Genomic DNA, 20743 nt, shown 5'->3' on the forward strand with positions numbered 1-20743 from the left:
AACACTATCAATAATTTCCCCCACTCTTTATCTGTGCCTAAACCTAAACGTAGATTCCATGAACAAAGCTTCTTTCTTAGAACTGCACGCCTGTGGAATTGTCTTCCGTTTTCCTGCTTTCCGGCTGACTACAATATGGTTTTGTTCAAGTCTAAAGTAAATAAGTTCTTGATGAGCCGTTCCATATAAGTTATTAAATTTACCAAATTTTCATTACTAATGATTACTATATTGACCAACTTCTACTGTACACTCTTTAACCCTTATCCTTGAGTGGCCTCTGGGCCTTGATAATGTGGTGATGCCTTTGTAAAAAAAATAAAAAAAAAAAAAAAACTTTTAGAACACAAAATCAAGTTCTTGTGTTAAAAGAAAAAAAATACAATGATTTGGTTTGGTTGGTTGTTTTACGACATATCAACCTTTTTCAGGTTATTTAATGCTGAATCCAGTGATTTTGAAGAAAATATCTTCTTTCAAGTCATTTTCTATTTAACCCATAGTTGGGACCCTAACAGGTACTACCACTCTGGGTCAGAGTGGACCTGAGAGCAATGGTAATTAAAAGGTGGCTCCACACTCTCCAAAGCCCGTAAGCTGCGGCCTCACCATCGGATATAGTTTAAGGTCATATCCAGGACCAAAATACAATGAAGAGAAAATAAAGAAAACAAAAATAATTTTCATTGTTTTTGATTTACAATTTAACAAAACTTATTCTGTTTACAAACACAGATGCATTATGGTAAAATGTAATTAAAAAAAAAAATGTTTAGGAGAGGCGGATCTAATTGATATATTCTCATTGCTTGGTAATACTATGTGAGCATGTGTTGTTGGAGAGAGAGAGAGAGAGAGAGAGCTAGCTTTCATTTAATTTACAATTTAGAACTGGATAGCAACCACCAGAATTAAATCTCCTTGAAAGAATCGAAATGACTATTCAACCAAAATGATAAACCTTTCTTTCATACTGTAAATAGAATGAGGTGTTGTACTGAAATGAAAAAACTCATTGAATAAGAAAAAAAAAAATTTTGGTTAGTTAAGGAGATATATTTTTGCAATATGAAAATTACTTAATCTTACGATATCAATTGCATACTCATGAGAAAGCTGTTGTCTTCTACTGTTAATATGAATTTGGCATTTCACTGCAAGTGTGATAAATGGCCCAACTTCATGTTTTTTTTATTACCGTTTTTTTATGCTTAGTTACACATTTCCATTATCAGAATCAAGTTAACGACCTGATAATTTCATACTTTTTATTTTTTCCTCCTCATAATAAACTTCCAAATCTGTAAGGTCTGATAAAATTATTGGATTGTTAACTCAATTCTGGTAGTGAAAACATGTAACTAAGCAGATAAAAAATGGCAAGAAAAAATATTTTTGCTCTACAATAGTATTGAGCACTTTTTTCAGGTTTTTTTTACTACTTACCACTTAATTATTATATACATATATATATATATATATACATACACACACGTTTGGTGATGTTTACTAAAAAGAAATAAATGAAATCAATAAAAAAAAAGGTTGATATGTCGTAAATTTTAAACAGTTACTCTAACAAATACTGTATTCCTCACGTTGTTTAGTATCTGATTTCCCACATTTGCTTTAAATGTAAAGATTATTAAAACTGAATTCTGCTTAATGTTGATCCAAGTATGGAGTAATCAAATCTATTTGAGACAAAGAATGAAATCAACCAAATATTTAAAAATATACTTTAAATACATTTCTTTTATGACATTTTGGCAAGTTTTAGCATTTAAGTATATATTAAAAAATAATAAAATGACAATTGCTTTCATTTATTTGATATGTATTTAGGAATTTTTTCAGTTTCTTTTCAGGTATTATTTTGTATAATTTAAAAGAAAATTAAAACAATTATAACAAATATTATCTGAGATATTTATTTACATATGCCAGTTCTTCAGACGAGAATAATTTACAATTTTTTTTTTTTTTGCTGTGTTTCTTACTTGAGCAGTTTTTAACTAATAACCAGTTTCTTCTTGGATATTGTGTAATGAAATTTATTTTGTGATGTAAATAGAGAGAAAATGAAAGGCACTACCCTACATAGAGATTGAACTCACAACTTTTACATTAGACTTTTGTATTTAATATATAGCCCTTCACGATTTCCCATCTACCACTGCTTTTTATATTATTTTCCTTTCAACATCATGTTACATATTTTTTTTTTCAACAATATTTTTTATTTGAACAATTTTTTCATTGTTGATGCAATATAGTTAATGATCATGTATGAAATCTTGAAGTCTAATCAATGATTTTGAAAAATATTAACATCTGCTTATTTTTATCTCAACATTTTTATAGTTATTTCATCACTCTTGTTCAATAATTCATCAAAAGTCAATATGAAAATAAGCATAAATTAACGGTTTTGAAAATCATTGATTCCAGGATTCAAATATGTTAACTAAATTATATCAAAAGTGAAAATTTTGAATAACAAATGCTAACAATTTTTTTTTAATACACTCATTCCTGCAAGATGTTTTGGGACCTGAAATGTAATCAATAGATAAAAAATAGATAGCAGCAAAGAAAAAGTGTTTATGTTTGCTTTTGAACTTTCTCTTCCTTAACTTAGACAGAAAAATGCTCTTATTTTAAAGTAGACATTTTTAATTTGAAGTTTCTGAATGATGTTGGTTATTTTGTAATGGTCAGAATTTGTACAATAACATACAATCATTTTAAAAACAAAGTTTTTGTCAATTCTAAAAAAAACTTTTTTTTTTTTAATAATACAGTCTCTTAATTGAACTCTGATAAAAAATGTTTTTTGCTATTAATTTAAAGAAATAATAAAAAATGAGTGTCAATTTAAATAATTCAGGGTGATTAAAATTGTTCTTGCAACATATAAAATCAGTCTGTCTCTTTATCGTTTCTTTGTCATCAATCTCTTTCTTCATACAGAATTAATATCTGATTCAGATTTGTCAGATTTTCTTGTGGATTGTTGCAGAATGTAAGAAAAAGTGTAATTCAATATAATTTTTTTTAAATGGCCACCATCTTAAAAAAAAAAAAATGTTACTCAGTATGTGTTGTACAAAAATATTTTTTGGAAATAAAACAAATAACTCCTTGGCAGTATTTTTTTTATAGATGCATTCATCCAATCTCTGCATTCAGAGACAAAAATGCTATTTCAAACTTAAGTGTGATGAACCAATCAACAGAAAGCCTCTCATGAAGAAAGGTCCAAAACTGTATTTTCCAAAAAGCAAAACAAGTTCTTACAATTTAATAATGAATTTACCTGAACATATAGGCTTGTTTGCCTTGTGAATCTTCAGGTTGTTCTCCATTCTTGTGGAAATGTAAGGCAAAATTCTGTGGATCACGCTTCTGTGCAATACATAGACAAATATCAACAATTCCTTCGTAGTATTGGGCAGATGAAAGTTGGTTACAGACTGCAGACAACTGCAACGGCTGATTCACAGATTTATATAACTGAGAAAAAAATAACAAAAATTAACTTGAAAGACTACATTAACATGAATAAATTGTCATTAAAAAAAAAAAAAAATGCTTTTGTAGAGAAAAGTTATTTTTGTCTGAATCTTGCCAATGAGTTAACATTGCTCATTTTTCTTTTTGAGCAAATACAGCATTCTCTAATCATCACAATCCACTTTCACAGATCCTAGGGTAGATTACACACGGCTAGCCAATCACTATTTCATAATCAAAGATCAATACTTGTGGATCAGACAGTGCTGCTAGGTAGCTCTTTGACTGTCGCTGCACAGGTCACCACCTGCCCACCAGCATGTCTGTGCTAGCCAGATAAAGAGTGGGGGAGAAGAACATCATGGATGAGCACTAGCTTTGGGTGCTGAGCTGAAGGTTTAAACACCCTTAAATGATGTTGGATAAAGACAGATGGCAAGCATTAGAATGGCAATAAACATGAAAAAATTGAAATGGCTTAAAATATTTCAATATTGGTATACATAGAAAAAGCTTAATGCTTTAAGAAAGGATCTATTTTTTGTTTGGTTGTTTTAGACGCTTGTATGTGGCTTACAGAGGTATTTTGTTGGGGGGAGGGCTTGCCACTCGAACTTAGTGTTATTGTTAGGGTTAAAGAGTGTTTTAGGAGGAGACTTGCCACTCATAACTGGGTTAGAGTGTTCATCATTCATATTTACAATTAGTGGTTCATAATTATTGGCTTTTGAAAATGTTATGGATTAAATTTGGAATATCACATTACTATTAAATATGTAAGCTTATGTCCCCCCCCCCAAAAAAAATGTATGTATATATGTATATATATATATATATATATATATAAATATATATATATATATATATATATATAAATATATATATAAATGTCATGCTAAGCAAGATAAGTTACTTTTCTACCTAACTGAATCAGTTTTTACTGTTTTTATTTTATGTAAAATATTTATTCGGTTCGAAAAGTAGGTAATATTCAGCGCTACCCGAAAAGAAAATATGGCCGCAATTTCTATTTATATTTTTTCAAGTCTTGATAATCACTTCAAAATAAAAAATAAAGCAAAATGGTGAATGAAATCCACCCAATAAATGTCACGGTAACATTTATTGGGTGGGTTTCATTCACCATTTTGTTTCAATTCTCATTTTGAAATCTTTGTCGAGACCTCAAAAATGTAAAGAGACATTGCGGACACTTCTTGTTCTTCAGTAGTGCTTGCTCAACACTACTTGTTTTCCGAACCGAATAAACATTTTACATAAAAAAAAAAAAAAAGTATCCAGTTAGGTAGAAAAGTAACTTATCTTACGTTTGATAAAATTTGTTTTTGACAACTTTTTCGTACCTCTGTGGATTGGAATACGAACCATTACTTCATTTTTGTTTTGTTGTCTCAACTGCAAAATGCCGTTTCCATTTCAAATAAATATCTTACAGAGAGTTTTTATATATATATATATATATGTGTGTGTGTGTGTGTGTGTGTATGTATTTAACAAGTAAACAAGTCAGCAAATGTTATATTTAGTTTTAATTTAATAAGAAGCTGCTGCGTTACGAAATTTTGAAGAAAATTCCATAAATTTGTTGATTTCTATTTTCGAGGTTGAAGGTGTTTATTCCATAGGTCGTTTATACTAGGCTGGAGCAAGTCGTAAAAATACCTTTCGCTTAATAAGTAGAAAAAAAAAAGTAATGAAATAAAAAGTTTCCTAATTGTAGTTTGATGTGTTTTCTAACTGCTTTTAAAATTTCTAGAATATTGATATAGATTTTGAGAGTTTGTATTACTATACACAGATTCGAAAAAGTTGTCAAAAAATTTAAAATGGTGCCCGACTATCTTGAAACGGTAAGTTTGGGGAAAAGAGTTAAAAATAAAAAAACTAGACAAAATACTGTTAAAAACTCAATATATGTTACCGTGACAGACTGACATATTTGGTGGATTTTTAACAGTATTTTGTATAGTTTTTTATTTTTAACTCCTTTTCTCAAACTTACCGTGTCAAAGAGAGAGTCAGGCTGGGCACCATTTTTAATTTTATAATACATCAGTAAACACTGCATGTTTTTCGAGCTGAATAAACATGTTACATTAAATAAAAACATTAAAAAAATATCCAGTTAGGTAGAAAAGTAACTTATCTTGCCTTTGATAACATTTGTTATATATTTGTTTTTTGACAACTTTTTTGAATCTATGTGTATAGTAATACAAACGAGATTTTGATATTTTGATTTTGAAAAAACATTTGTGGCTGTTTGCAGTAAAACATTGTTTTAATTCGCTGTTCAAAAGTAATGCAATGAATAAAAGTGCATGCAAGCTATATATATATACAAAAGTTTATTTTGTTTTTTTAACCATGTTTTTAAATTTGACCAGAAATGTGAGAAATTATAATCGATTCATAATGCCGAATTGGTTGGGATTGTTGTTATTATACATTCTGAAAACCGAATAGTTCTAAACTAATGTTATTCTGATAACAAAATAGCTTTAATTAAACATAAGAACATTTATCTTCATATTTTTTTCTTAATTTGTTCTTGAATAAAAAATTAAATGCATGCTGTTTAAATGTGCTATTGCTAATACTAACTTCATTTGTCCAAATTCGAGAAATAGAAACTTTTTTTTCTCGGGTAGGTCTTTTTAAATTATCAGTTACTGCGGTCCTACTCAACATACAATAATACTTTTAATTGATAAAGATAGTAAAAAGATTGATTTCCTTACTAGTGGGTGTCTGAAGAAATTTTTTTTTTCTAAATGTTCGATATTCGTCATATTAAAGTCTTATTTTTAACACAAAAAAAAAAAAATAAAAAATAAAAAAAAATAGAAGAAATGGTCAAACATATTTCGGACACTTGACAGTATTAAGATTACCACCTCTTCTGATTGTTTCCCAAATTTCATGACTAAATTCTTCATACAATCATGGTATGGGCCTTTAGAAATCAGAGGGGGTCATTACAAAACATTACCGAAAATGCCATTTTATGACGTTCACATTTTTATCACTTTATTTGCTTAAAACTCTTAAAATATATAATGTACATTCATATTTATTAATTCATTTGAAAGTATATTCATTTCCGAACAAAACAGTAATTTGAAGACTTGAAAAAAAAATATGGCTATTTTTGTAGAACTACCTTGAAATCTGATTATCCAAAGCATTTTTTCAACCGTGTGTATTACTAATTAGAGATTCAGTTGTCGACAAAGAACTTCAGTCAGTACTTGATTCATGCAGCAAAGGCAGCCATTGTCGAAGATCAATAATTCTGATTGGCCAAGTTTAGATAGAGAAGGATTAGTTGCACCATAGCCTGATAAACATGCTCTTAGGAATATTTCTAGCAATAGCCATATGATTTCTCTCCATAAAGATTAAAAGTAATTTTAAAGCAGTCTATTTGCCTCATAGATGGGAGCATATATTTTTCAACTCCTGGCTCAAAGATCTGAACTCATTTCTCTTCAACCAATTTGTGGTTTTGTCTTTTTCTTTCATTTTAATCTTTGCATGGTTTTATTAAAATATATATCTTTCAGGTATAAGTAGAGTTGTGCAATTTATTTTTTTTTACTCAAACAACGAATACTTCTGTTTAAAAAGAATAAAAAAAATTAGAGAATTATTAAAACTTCATAAAATTTTCAGTATTTAATGAACGAATGTCAATATAAAAAGACTTTATTAAAAAAGACAAACATATAGTTTTTCTTTTTTAAGATCATTTAAATTACTTTTATATTTTAAAAATTCCTTTTTTCTTAAATGAATGAAAAAAATGTGAAGATTATGAGGTTACCATTAAAGCTTCACGGAGTTGCTGCTGTTTTTTCATTTGGTCAGGATTTACTTTTGCAGCTTGCAATAATTCTACAGCCTGAAAAAAATGAATATAAACTGAAGATAACTTGATAGGTTCATTTATAAAAAGATTTGATCAGATGTGTCTTTAAATATGAATTTTTATTTAAATTTTTTAGAATCTTACCACCCTTTGAAATCAGACCAAAGTGAAAAAAAAAAAAATATTGTAAAACTTACTTTGGAGCAAGTTTCATCATCTGTACTATAAAGTCGTGGACATATTTTACGCAATGTGCTGCTGACAACATCAATGGTTGCATTGTCATGAAGGTAACGATCTATCAAACTGGTGATCAGTGCATTACACATCTGAAATAAAATAAAATAAAAAAAACTTATTTTAATTTTTCTTTTATAACATTGTCTTTTTAAAACTATCAGAGAATGTAGTTTTTAAAACAAAAGAAAATCTCATACTAATCTATCAAAGATTGACAGTGGTTTGATTTTACTTGTATATCAGCAAACAAACCAAATCTTTTTCCAAAACCAAAACAGTTCTATGTTGTGATATTACTACCAAATGGCAATATTGAAAGAAATATGGTGGAAAAAGTTGTTCGGATTTTAAATTAAATTTATCAATATTTGTACTATTTATAAGAGAAAACATTGAACAAGAAATATGATGAAAGCACTTAATGGTTATTTCATCATTAGAATGCAAAATAAGCATTCTCAGAAATCTATTAACATTGCATTAAAAAAAAAAAAAATGCTTTTAGGAAATGTTTTATTCAGCTTCATGTAGATATAATAAAAAAAATGAATAAATGAAATGAGTTGGAACAAATGTTGCAACCTTATTTAAACCTTGCAACATTTATGAAGTTATTCTCTTGTTTATGATTCATTCGTATCGTTGAGTCTCCCTTTTGTATTTGTGAATTTTTGACCTATACAAATGATAAGTTTGCAATATGTAGATTTAGTATCCCTAGATATCCAAACTACATTTTTTTTTATTTATTTATAAATAACTAAAAGCTTTTTATAGAAATCATGTTTTTTGTGTGATTAAAATATCTTATGGGAAAAATCTTATAGAAATTCTTAAGTTAGGTTTTTGTTAAACCTAATAATTGTTATGTTAGATAATAATTTAGTCTTTATTATTCTTATTCCTGTTTATCCCACTACATTCTGTTGGATATGTATCTTTATATAGACTAGCGGAGTTGCCTGGCGTTGCCTGGGTGTTTGTAGGTATAAAAGAAAAAAAAAAAAAGGTTTTGGTAGGCAGGTAGGCTCTAACCCAAAGTTTTGAGGCGAAGGCGGAAAAAAAGCGTGATCAGTTACCACGAAGTTATGAGGGCAGGCGAATCAAGAATGGTTGAAATTAAACGATTAAAAACTTAAGTGAATGAGTTCACACAGGTGCATAAATTTAATGAGGTCAAACATCATGCCATAGGGAAATGAAATCCTGCGCTTAACTGACTGAAAGGCAGTTTTTTTGGTTTTGTTTTGTAAACCAGCTCCCCATAAAAAAGGGAAGTGTCCAAATGAATAGCAATTGTCTGATATGACCGTTTTCACCGCATTGATCAAAACTGATTGCTTTCTGGACGTCCTCGGCGAGGAAGCCGAAGAATTGCCTTTGCACCATCAGTTTCACTTTATTTATGCTAAAAAGTCAAACAAACACCTGACAGAACGGAATAGCGCAAATTTTATAAAAGTCGATCAAAATAAATGTAGACACGATGCGTGTTCGCAAATCGTAGATATTATAATCTAGGGGGTATATGAACAGTTTTAAGAAATAGTACCCCACCCCCCCACCAGAGAACTCCATCGAGAAAAGCCTTTGCTGGATATACAAAAATGTGCGCGCCGCTTTTGCCGTTATATATATATATATATATATATATAACATTAGTTCAATGATTATTTTATATTTTAGAAATTTTAAAAATTTACACTCACGAAAAGATAAAAATAAATAAAATTGAAATAAAACTTACATCACGTCCTACAATGACCAACTGTTTAAATGTCATCGTTTTTAAATGGTTTTGTTGATCCTGTTAAAGAAAAATTAAGCATGTAATAATGTTGTTGGCAAAATAAATAAAAATAAAATGAATAATGTTCAAAAATATGATTTTGATTCACCTCTCTTAACGCAAGACCATAAACGTTTGCTGATTCTCGGAGACTGATGCAGAGGAAGAATTTTTATTTTGAAGAAATAATTGATTCATATTTAAAATAAGCTCAATAGCTATAACATCAAATTATGTAAATTGTTAGTAAATATGTGGCCGATAGCAATTCAATTTTTGTAAAAAAATTTTTTAATCTCTATATCTAAAAGACAAAACTATTTATGCCTGTTTATTTGTTTTTAAAGCTTTTACCACTCAATTACAAAATCATTGTTTATGGAAATAAAGTTTTTGACATTGATTTTAAGTCTATACAATGGATCATTTTTTTCCCCTTGTTAATGTTGATTTTATTTAACAAATCACATTAAAATTTGCCAATTTACTATTTAATTTAATAAAAAAGATTTAATAAAAATGGTAATTTTTTTTATATCTTGCCAATATACACTGATTCTGTTGTATAAATTAAAAGAAAACATTGTTACAATGTACTTGATCAATTTATGTGAATTTTGGTGTAAAACGTTTTGTCACAGGTATGTACATAAAAGATTTTTCTTTATTTGTTTTTTTTTATGGGATGGAGGGGGGGGGCGGTCATTATGGACAAGTGTCTAAACATTATCTAGCATGGACTTAAAGTTTTAGTTTGAGCTTTAACTATCAATAAATGTTATCCAGTGAAGAGTAATTTATATTTTTTTTATGCTAATAAAATGTTTATTGTAAAAAGTAATATTTAACTTGAGATAACTGGCATTAAATAATTGACATAGAAAATAATTGACATAACAAATAAACAGAAAATAAATAAAATACAACTAACCGGTGAAAGCTTTTGAGCCAACATGTGGAATTGGTGGTCAACCAAAACTTTAAGAAGACCAAGAACTTGTTCCACTTGGATGGCCAATTCTCGTACATTGTGCAGTGAGGACCGTTCCATGTTCTGGCATTCAACTGTTAAAAGGTAAAAATATAAAGGATGTATTTTAGGATTTAAATTTCAAATTATAAACGAAAAAAAAAAAAAAAAAAAAAAAAAAAAACACATCTCATATCTAATGAAGGATTACATGAAAATATAAATAAAACAAGTAGGAGAAATTTTTTGAACTGACTCCTTGGCAACTCAACTTTTTGACCCAAACCGATTAAAATGCTTGTCCTATCTCTGAATACCCTTTATGTAAAATTTAAAATGTTTCGACCAGAAATTGGCTGAGTAATTTGGTACAGACAGCATGTCAAATTTTTAAAAACTTTGATCCCAATTTTGACCCCATAACATTTATTTTTTGAGGCTCAAATCAAATTAAGAAGTTTGATCCATGTCCAAGTAACCCACATTTAAAATTTCAAGTGTTTAGACCCAAAATTGGCGGAGGAGTTTGGTAGAGTTTTCAAAGGTCAAATCGTTGAAGTTTGACAGCCAAATTTCTGGCCGAAAACCGATGAAAAAGATTTTCCCAAATCTCAATACTCCTTATGTCAAATCTCGAGTTTGTAGACTGAAAATTGACAGAGTTATTTAGTAGGGAAATTTACACAAACATTTTCACTTTTATAGATATATAGAATTGATTTTGTAAATTTACTAAATGGTTCAATTTGAGAAATAGTAACTCGGACACAAACTGTTGCAGACATGCTTTGTCTCAGTATATAATATAAATTAAAAAGTACATTTTATTATGAGGTGGAGGGGGGCTCAAGTTAAGGAGTCAACACTTGAAAAGCCACCCAAGGAAAATGGTTAATAAGATTGATAGATTGTTAATTGAATGATGACGAATATTATGAGAGGATTGAAATAACAAAATAAACAAAATTTGAGGACTTATGAGGATGGTTAATAACATGTTTTTATTGACAGATTATAAGATAGCTATGTGTAAACCTAAGGGAAGCAACCTTATGGTAATCTGTTTTACGAATAAGAAATCCTTGGGAATAAATTTTTCATCAAAATTCTGTTTTATATAAAGTATAGGAAATCAGGAAAATAAAATTCTTTGCAGCTGTGGCAATAACAAGTTCTTGCTGAAAATGTTTTACAAGAAGGAACTCAGGGTCTTAATTTTTAATTAAGCAAAAACTTTAATTATCAATAAATGTTTATTTGATGATAAAAAATAATTTGTAATTGTTTTTTTTTCTAAGAAAATATTTATTGATTAAAAAACAATTTGTTTTTATTAAACATTCTTTCCAGTTGAATTGTCATGCAGAAGAGGAAATTTAGAGAAACCGAATATACAAGGGAATTTAACCAAATTAATAATGATAAATTGAGTCAAAATAATTTCAGAAAAATGAAAGTTTACTTTGCCATTGTTTTTTTGTCTGTTCATCAATATGTTGACCATCAAATTGTGGACCAGTCATTCTAAAGTGCATCGGATGACTACTAGCAGGACTGAAAGGAAAGAAAGATAAAATTAGCCTATCAATGATAAAATACTTTTCAACACTGTTAAATTTACTATGCAAGTAAAACATGTATTTTTATATTTGTGGGGAGTACAAATGATTTCTGTAGAAAATGATATGTGACAAATCAAGATCTGTATTAGAGAATGAAATTAATATCTGTTTGACACTACTAAAGTCTTAGGCTGTAGCTGAGAATGACTTGAGGAAAAATAAACCAGAAGATGTATTGGCTTGATGGACACAATGCATGTCCAAATTCTTTTCCAAGCCAGTAATTCTTATTGAAATAACTGAAAATTTTCAGAGACTGTACAGAAACAAATGAAAATTATATTTTATGTTTTGTTCTCTTACAGATTGAGCCAAGTTGTTCATTATAAAAAAAAAAAAAAAAAGAAAAAAAAAAGTCATTTTGAGATATGCTTACACACAATCACAAAAAAACTTTGCAGCATGCCTTTAATTCAAAATTTGGAAAAACGTAAACATTAGCTTGGTACCAAAATGTTACAGCGTTGGCTGTTTGTACAGGGATAAAGGATCATCAACGTTAGAAGCGAAGGTCAAGCAAGTTTGGAAAATAATTTTGCAAAAACCCAAAGTTCACTAAAAGAAAATTTAGAAACCTTGATTCTTGAGGAAATGTTTATAAAATGAAGCCTAGCATATATACTGTTCAATTTCATTAAACTAGACTTAGTAATTTTCAAAAGAATTGTTTTTAAAATGTAAAATTTTGGGACATCTTGTACTTTCATAAAGTTTAGATATTTTCATTTGTCAAAGCTTAAAATTTTTCCATATTGAATTACCACCTTTTCTCTTTTTTTGAAAAACATCTACTTAAATTTTTTTATTCATTTGTAGCGTTTGGACAATTAATCAAAATCGGAACATTTTCAGATATCAGAAAAATTTGTGTCTAATTTCTGATTCCAAAAATGATTTATTTTTCTAAAACAATTTTCCATTGCTAGTTAATGATAAATATTTAAATAAAATTTTAAACTACCAGTAAAACTAAACTAAAATTTATTAATCATAATAATGAATTTAGGTGAAAAGAAAGAAATGGCACAAGCAGAAAATATAAATTAAATTTTTACAATAAGTTTATAAAAGATCTACTTATGTAATGTATCCATGGCGCAAAATATAATACAGGAAGTAATAGAAAAATACTAATATTGAGATATAAAAATATTAATATTCTGAATCTTTATAATATTACATTAAAAAGAATGCGTAAACTGAATTCAAATTTAGTTATATAATAAAAAAATCTGAAAAGACAGATGGAAAGGAGTTCATAAAAACTTTATTTAATGGTTAATTAGTATTTTATATATATGCTTAGCACTTACCTTTCTGTTGGTAATGGTGGGTCAAGATGGGAACTAAAGTCTATAAAATCGGAAACATTTCGCACTAATGCAAGTATGCGTTCAAGCTGTTCACTAGTGAAGTTGAATACCAACTGAAAAGGAAAGAAAAGCGTTTGTTTTTTGTTTTTTTTTTAAATTTCATTTTAGTAAAGCAATACCTACCATGGTAACCATGCAAGTAAGATTCATAACTGGAGGTAGGCATGATTATCACATCATAGTCAAGTTCATATTTTCTTCTTACAACTCACAAATTGAAACAATTACTGGATGTAGTTTAAGATCATTCAAAAATCAGATTTAAATCTATGAAGTGCCTTCAATAAGTTTTCAGACTCTTTTTGTACAGCCATTTAAAATTGCAGACTTGAAACTTCAGTATGTTATTGCTTTACATCTTATGAGATGACTGACCAATTTTTATGATTTCAGGTTCAAATGAACAGCGACAATAGGAATTGGAATACACCCTACTAAAACCCGATTGTCACAGATGGAGAATTTCAAAAATAAAATCTAGATGTGAGGACACCTTAGAAGAACGACATGCAATAAAATTCTGTTTTAAACATGGAAAAAATACCACAGAAACGTATAAGATGCTTTAGACTGTTTTTGGACCATCTTGCATGAACTGAGCATTAGTTTTTGTGTGGCATAAGATATTTAAGGAAAGCAGGAAGTCTGTGAGGGATGATGAGGTGTAGGAGGAGCAAGGAAGTCAAAACACCAGAGTTGATTGGCCAAATAAAGAATTTCATGGATAAGTACCGTCGTGTACAGAGACAGTATATAGGTAAATGTATGTGTGTACGTATTTGTATGTGGATATGTACATATACGTGTGCTGGAAGCATGTAATAATTGATCTGCCATCATCGTATGTATATATGTATGTATGATTATATATGTACATGTGTTTGTATATATGTATGTATGTATGTATATATGTATGTATATGTTTATGTGTGTATATATGTATGTTTTTGTGTGTATATATGTATATATATATGTTTTTGTGTGTATGTATGTATATGTATGTTTGTGTACAGATGCATATATATTTATGTGTATGTAGGTAAATGTATGTGTATCTATATGTGCATATGTGTACGTATATGTGTGTGTGTATTTGTATATATGTGTATGTTTGCATGTGTGTGTATGTATATGTATTATGTATGTATATATGTGTGTTTGTTTATAGATATGTATGTGTGTATATGTATGTATGTGTGCATGTATATATGTATGTATACCAATGACCGTCTTCAGTGTTATGTCCGCTTGAGCATATGAATTCGTTGGCAGGACTAAAAAAGTCATTTTCGGGCTCATGAACTTTAAGTGTCTGAGGGAGTGGCACTCGTCTGACAAGACGTTGCAATCATCATCATATAATATAAAAATTTCATGTAAAATAATTTTAGATTTTAGAGCCATTCTAATGTCTTAGGGCAGTTAACCAATTTCTTTTACCATGAAAATAAATCCTGTGCATTTTAAAAAAAAAATAAGTATGTGTGGTTTTAAGAGGATCTTTGTAAGAGAAGACGACTTCCCACTCAGACTTCAGGTTAGTGGTAGGGCTAGGTGCAATTGTGTATGAAAAGTATGAAAACTTAGCAGAAAGAAAAAATAAAACAATTATTTTAGAGAGGGGATTAGTTTCACATAAATTTAATGTGAAATAATCCATTTCCAGGCTATTCCACCATTTTAGGGCAGTTAATTTATTTTTCTATCCTGTGCGTTTTTTTAGAGGGCATTGGTCTTTTTTTTCTCTTTTTTTTTTTCAAGACAATTATGTGTGGTTTTAAAATGGTTTATATGATGTGAGGGGCTTGCCACTCAACCTTAGGGTTATGGAAGGGTTTTTATTTTGAAACGAATATCATTCAGACAGTAGTACAGTTAAAGGAGATTTTTCTGGGTAAGACTTGTCAATCAAATTTAAGGTTAATGATTCGACAGGTTCAAGGCAGGCACTTTTAGGAGGTGGGTTTTAGTGGTAGCGTAATTTTTTTTGTGTGTGTATATATATATATAACTTTTCAAACTGAAAAAATATCAAAAAAATTTGGTGTACTATTATATAAAAGAATCACATGCGCATTAATTTTAAACAAAAAGCTTTCTCTTTTTTTTCAAAATAAACTTGCAAATGTACTTTACAAAAATTGTTGATTTCAACAGTGGCTGCTTCAACTACTTATTAGCTTATAATTATTTGTGTTACTATTCAAATTGTTTACTTCTACCGAAAAGTGTTTGAAATCATGGGAGAGAAATTAATTAAAAATGGCTGGTATCAATAGAGAATTATCATTTTAATGCATAAAAATAATGTCATGTCAAAGTCTTATTCTAAAGAAAAAAGGCCAGTTTATTTTGTACCTAGACAATAAGTGAGATAGATTTTTCTGATTATTTTCCAAATTTCATGACAAAATTTCTCATAGGGGAATAGTACCAAGTTTTTAAGCATCACAAGGATAAAAAAAAAAAAATCTGACGCAAAATGGCCACGTCATATAGTTAACATTTTTATCATTACTTTCCTAAAAAGTCTTAAAATATATCATGTAGATTATTATTGCTTTGTACTTACATCGAATTCTTAATTCAGATTTACTCTATAAAAGACTTATTTTAATATATGTTTGAAAACATGTATGGCATGGTTGGGATAAATGTTATACTTTTTGGAAAGGAAAGAAATACATTTTGGCCAATAACTGATGTACTCTAAGAATTCAAAGTGGATCTTTCGCTGAATACAACTCACAATGAAGCCATCTTGTATCTCTACCACAGCCTCTTTAGGGAATCTGAGCAATAGTACACACAAACTTCAGTGTTTTTGAGAGATGCAAATACCAGTTTGATCATGGGAATGCTTGTCTTTTGTATTGCTGACGGCACAACTGGTGCCTTACTCAACTATGACTCATGCATGAGATTGCAATCAAGCGAGTTGAGAATGAGGAACCATGTTGGGACTGAAGTTGTGGAAGTTACAAAACAGCAATTTTGAGTTTTCCCAGATGTGACACAGAGTTGAGTCTTGTTGGCAAATGTTGGCCTTCCTGCAACTAATCTCTACCCAACACCTGACAATAGTTGGCAACAACAACATAATCAGCTGAAATGAGTTTGAGACTCTTTTCAAAGATGTGAAATAGCATAACATGACCTATTTTTCTACACATTGTTCAATGGTTCTTGGCAGAATCAGAGCATCACCGACTCAATTGGCTGTTTTACCTTGTTGAGAAATTTATTGGTTTTTGTAAGACTGTTCTCTTGGGTCTTGGTGGTTGTGTCAGCGTTCACCATGGGTTGGTTGAGCCAGCTCCTCCAACTGAATTCTCTGCATTTCCCATAGATGCCACCCAGGCATGTCGACTGGAAGTTGTCGTCGATAACAGGTCTAGCCATTCATGCTTCTAGTAGGGCACTCCATAGAGGTGAGAACATAAGATCAGATTGGCATCTTGTTTCACCGTGCCAGGTTTTCAGCTGCCCATCGCGTGGTTTCTTTCCAACCCTGGAATCAGGCTGGGTTGATGGTGTCATGGATGAAGTCATCTGGTTGCTAGCGCAGAGTGTGACCAAACCATCTGTGACGTCCCGAAAGGAGGGTCTGTTTGAGGGATGGTATCCAGCAGTGCAAACGGATGGTGGTGTTTAAGACGAATTGTTGCCAGAGAACCCGAATGATGCAGACATTGGTGGTCAAAAACTTCCAGCCTGCACAAGTCACAAACTTGTACTAGCCAGGTTTCGCATCCGCATAGGTTTGGTTGGTTGTTTTTTTTGTTTTATGGCATATCAACCCTTTTCAGGTTATTTAATGCTGAATCTAGTGATTTTGAAGAAAACATTTTTAATAGAATATTTTTTTTTTTTTTCAAGTCGGTTTCTATTTAAACCATAGTTGGGACCCTAACAGGTACTACCAATCCGGGTCAGAGTGGACCTGGGAGCAATGGCAATTAAGGGGTGGCTCCACACTTCTCAAAGCCCGCAAGCTGGGACCTCACCATCGGATATAGTTTAAGGTCATATCCAGGACCCGCATCCGCATAGAAGAATGGTGTGGACAAGAGCTTGGTATATTCAAATTTTTGTATAGAGTCCAATTTCATTTCTGGACCAGAGTCAGGTATGAAGACGCCTTGGGTCTTGATGAATAGTTAACCATTTAAGCTCTTGTATGAAAAGTAGCAAATATCATCATTCACTGCTTTCTTCATAATCGCCACTCCGACCTCATCTTTTCTTTCCAAGATCTGCACTGCCTTGTCACGTCTTTTTTGCAACTTCAACAAATTTCACTCTATGCAGTCATAATATCTTCTATGATCCTTCCTGCTAACCACTGCTTCAATATTTCCATGGGAATTCTCTAGCTCACATCTAATGATCTTTAAAGAGTGGTGAACTGCAGCTGAACTTTAAAAATTTTTCATCCATCATGATGCAAATCACTCTCCAAATATTCTGATGCTTTCAAACGGTCCATGGTCTCTGGATCTGAGACATTAATAGTACACAGAAATAACTACCCAATTGTATTTTAATACTATTAAATACTTCAAATGGTTTTTATATGAAAGAATATTAAAATAATTATCAAATTTATCCCAAACTTCGTGTATATACTTACATAAACAAGATAACCATCATCTCTTGTGCAGGGATATTCATTCACAAGAAGGTGATCCCAAATTGGTCTTAAAAAAAAACAAAAAAAAAACAAAAAAAAAAAAACAAAGGAAATTTTAGTTAAATCATCAAATTGTGTGTGTGTGTGTGGATTATATATATATATATATATATATATATATATAGCTGTAATAAGTGCAATATCTACAAATGATTGTACACTGGATATTTGCTGAATTTGAATTCTTAAATACATAAATAATGTGCCGACCAGCAATAGTTATCACTTCCTACAATGATGATTACGTAAGCATGAAACACTAGTATCTGTGGATATAAAAATAATTAATATTTATTTGAAAATTATATATGTGAGAGAGAAAGACAAATAGAAATAGATACATAGATATACACATACATTATGTACTATTCAGATTACTTTTGAAAGCATGACGACAATTTTATATATAACATATATAGAATATATACATATTTTTAATGTTGCTTTAATCTACTATTCTTACCTCAATATCCGCGACAAATACAGACAGATTCCATTGTGTTTTCCAGAGTAGACTACATCTTGTCCAGTTGTTGATCCTCGCCCCATCACACTCGAATGATAAGACTGTGAATATTGTTGTTGCTGGAGAGTTTGACCCATGGTATTTGGGGTATGCATTTGGGGAACACCTACAAATTATTTAAAAAAAAAAAAAAAAAAATTCATTTCTGTGCAGCACATTTACATGTTTTGCTATGGAAAGTCATACTATATTGACATGAATGCTATTTATGTTAAAATGTATTTTTATTCACATGACATTTTTTTTCAATTTTCTTTTAAGCCTATCTTAAGATTCCAAATTTAAATTAACTAAAATTTGATTTTTGTGCTAATGTCCAATTTTAACATTATTCTTATACAACATTAAAAATCAACAATGCATATAAATATGATGTGTATATTTAAAATTGTACATTTCATGATAAAATTCAATTTCAAACTTATACATAGCAGACAAACAAAACCTTTTTATAGATGCTAAGATGCATCTAAAAATAAAACTTATTTAGCAATTAAAATGCTATTTCGAAATTCAGCTTAAGTTTCCTACTCAGTTTATATAATAAATGCATCGATATATTTTGATAATAAAAAAAAAAAAACAGGAAAAAAAATCTTACCTTGAGTGTTATAAGCTGCACCTACACTCATGGGTCCTGTGGGTCCAAACTCATTTTCATTTGATAGTTTCACATGTGGATAACCGCCATACATGAAAAATGCCATCCGAGCCCAATTGGCAACCTGCAAGGATATTCACATATGACAATAGAAAAAAAATTTAAAAAATAACCTGACTTTAATGATAAATGTACATGCACATATATAAAACGATAAAAAGGTATACAATATGCAATCAGTTTTCAGTTTTAAAACAATTTAATTTTTAAATTGTAGCAGCAGCAGAAATAGTGTTCTTGTAGTAATAATTCACTTGAAAATTTACTATTTCTTCTGTTTATGACGTTATTTCCTTGGATACTATCACTATATTTCTAATCTAATTACTTATTAAACCATAATTTGAAATGGAAATTTCCTTTTTACTTACTAACACCTCTCACATACAATATTACTATAAGAAGTAGGCAATTTAATAGCACTGTAAGGTTAGGTTGAATTTATTTCATAGTATCATTATTTAAAAACAAAATCTTTCTTGTATAGATTAACTTTGCAAAAATCAAGTTAGACTTCATATGATTTGTCATAACATGACTAATCAGTTTTCGTAAATTCAAACCCACTCATCATTCTAAATCAAACAACCCTACTACACACAGAAACACACATATTTTTCTTTCTTTAATAAAGAAAATTATTTCTCAAATAAGGAAAAGAGGATGGTTAAAATGCTGCTTACCTGCTGATCTACTGGCGCTCTTGTGCAAGCTAAAATCAAACAGGCAGCACAGGCTTGATCAGGCTGAAGTGATTGAAAAGAAAAAGAAAATTAGTTTAAAACAATGCAATTGAGGAAAAAGCATCATAAACCTGGGCAACTTGTTTCTTCCTCCATGTATCTAAACTCAAATCAAATTTTCATACAGAATTTCTTTCTAAGAATTCCCCAATACATTACAACTGTTTCTCTGCAGACTACAATATGATCATCTTTAAATCCAATGTCAAATACTTATCACAAATCATCCTCATAATAGATCAAATTTTATAATTTTCAATCCTCTTGTAGTAAGCTTCATCATTCAATTAATAATCCAATTATCAAATTAACCTTTAACTTAGAGTGGCTTTTGATCTTGATAAATGATAATTTGTTAGTAAAAAAAAAACAACTTACAAATAAAGATAAAGTAAACCAACAGTTTTAAGGACCAATTATCCTTTTGATTAAAAAAGCTTGATTAAAATCGACACAAAGATTTATATAATCATGGTATTTGTCTTAAAGTCCTCCAAATTCACTTTAACAGATGAGAAGTCTGTGTGTGGTTTGGATAGTGACCAACGAGGCTTGTTTATTGTGAATGGTAAAATTGCTTGGACATGTTTCTTTTGGGTGGACAAATACATTCATGAAGGAGAAATCAACTATGTCATTTTAAAATATGCTTTAGCTATTAAAATATACATTCAGAGAAGTTTTAAACTCATAAACCTTGCATTATCTTACACTACAG

At 29.8% G+C, this 20743-nt stretch overlaps 1 protein-coding gene across 3 annotated transcripts in view; it reads right to left on the reverse strand.

The window, feature by feature from the left end:
- The window catches only part of LOC145245972 (nuclear pore complex protein Nup155-like), a 141041-nt gene that overhangs the window by 50170 nt on the left and 70128 nt on the right, over positions 1–20743 (reverse strand). For all 3 annotated transcript variants that reach the window (XM_080107761.1, XM_080107759.1, XM_080107760.1), the window contains exons 16-26: positions 19966–20028; positions 19223–19346; positions 18559–18727; positions 18036–18102; positions 13343–13455; positions 11870–11961; positions 10369–10502; positions 9396–9455; positions 7606–7737; positions 7364–7441; positions 3320–3516 (exon numbers count right to left, since the gene is read on the reverse strand). In XM_080107761.1, coding sequence (XP_079963887.1) covers positions 3320–3516; positions 7364–7441; positions 7606–7737; positions 9396–9455; positions 10369–10502; positions 11870–11961; positions 13343–13455; positions 18036–18102; positions 18559–18727; positions 19223–19346; positions 19966–20028 — 1229 coding nt within the window. The remainder of the gene's footprint in view (positions 1–3319; positions 3517–7363; positions 7442–7605; positions 7738–9395; positions 9456–10368; positions 10503–11869; positions 11962–13342; positions 13456–18035; positions 18103–18558; positions 18728–19222; positions 19347–19965; positions 20029–20743) is intronic.

This window comes from Euprymna scolopes, chromosome 23 (genome assembly GCF_053919585.1).
Source record: "Euprymna scolopes isolate OS-2025 chromosome 23, ASM5391958v1, whole genome shotgun sequence".
Taxonomy (NCBI): domain Eukaryota; kingdom Metazoa; phylum Mollusca; class Cephalopoda; order Sepiida; family Sepiolidae; genus Euprymna; species Euprymna scolopes.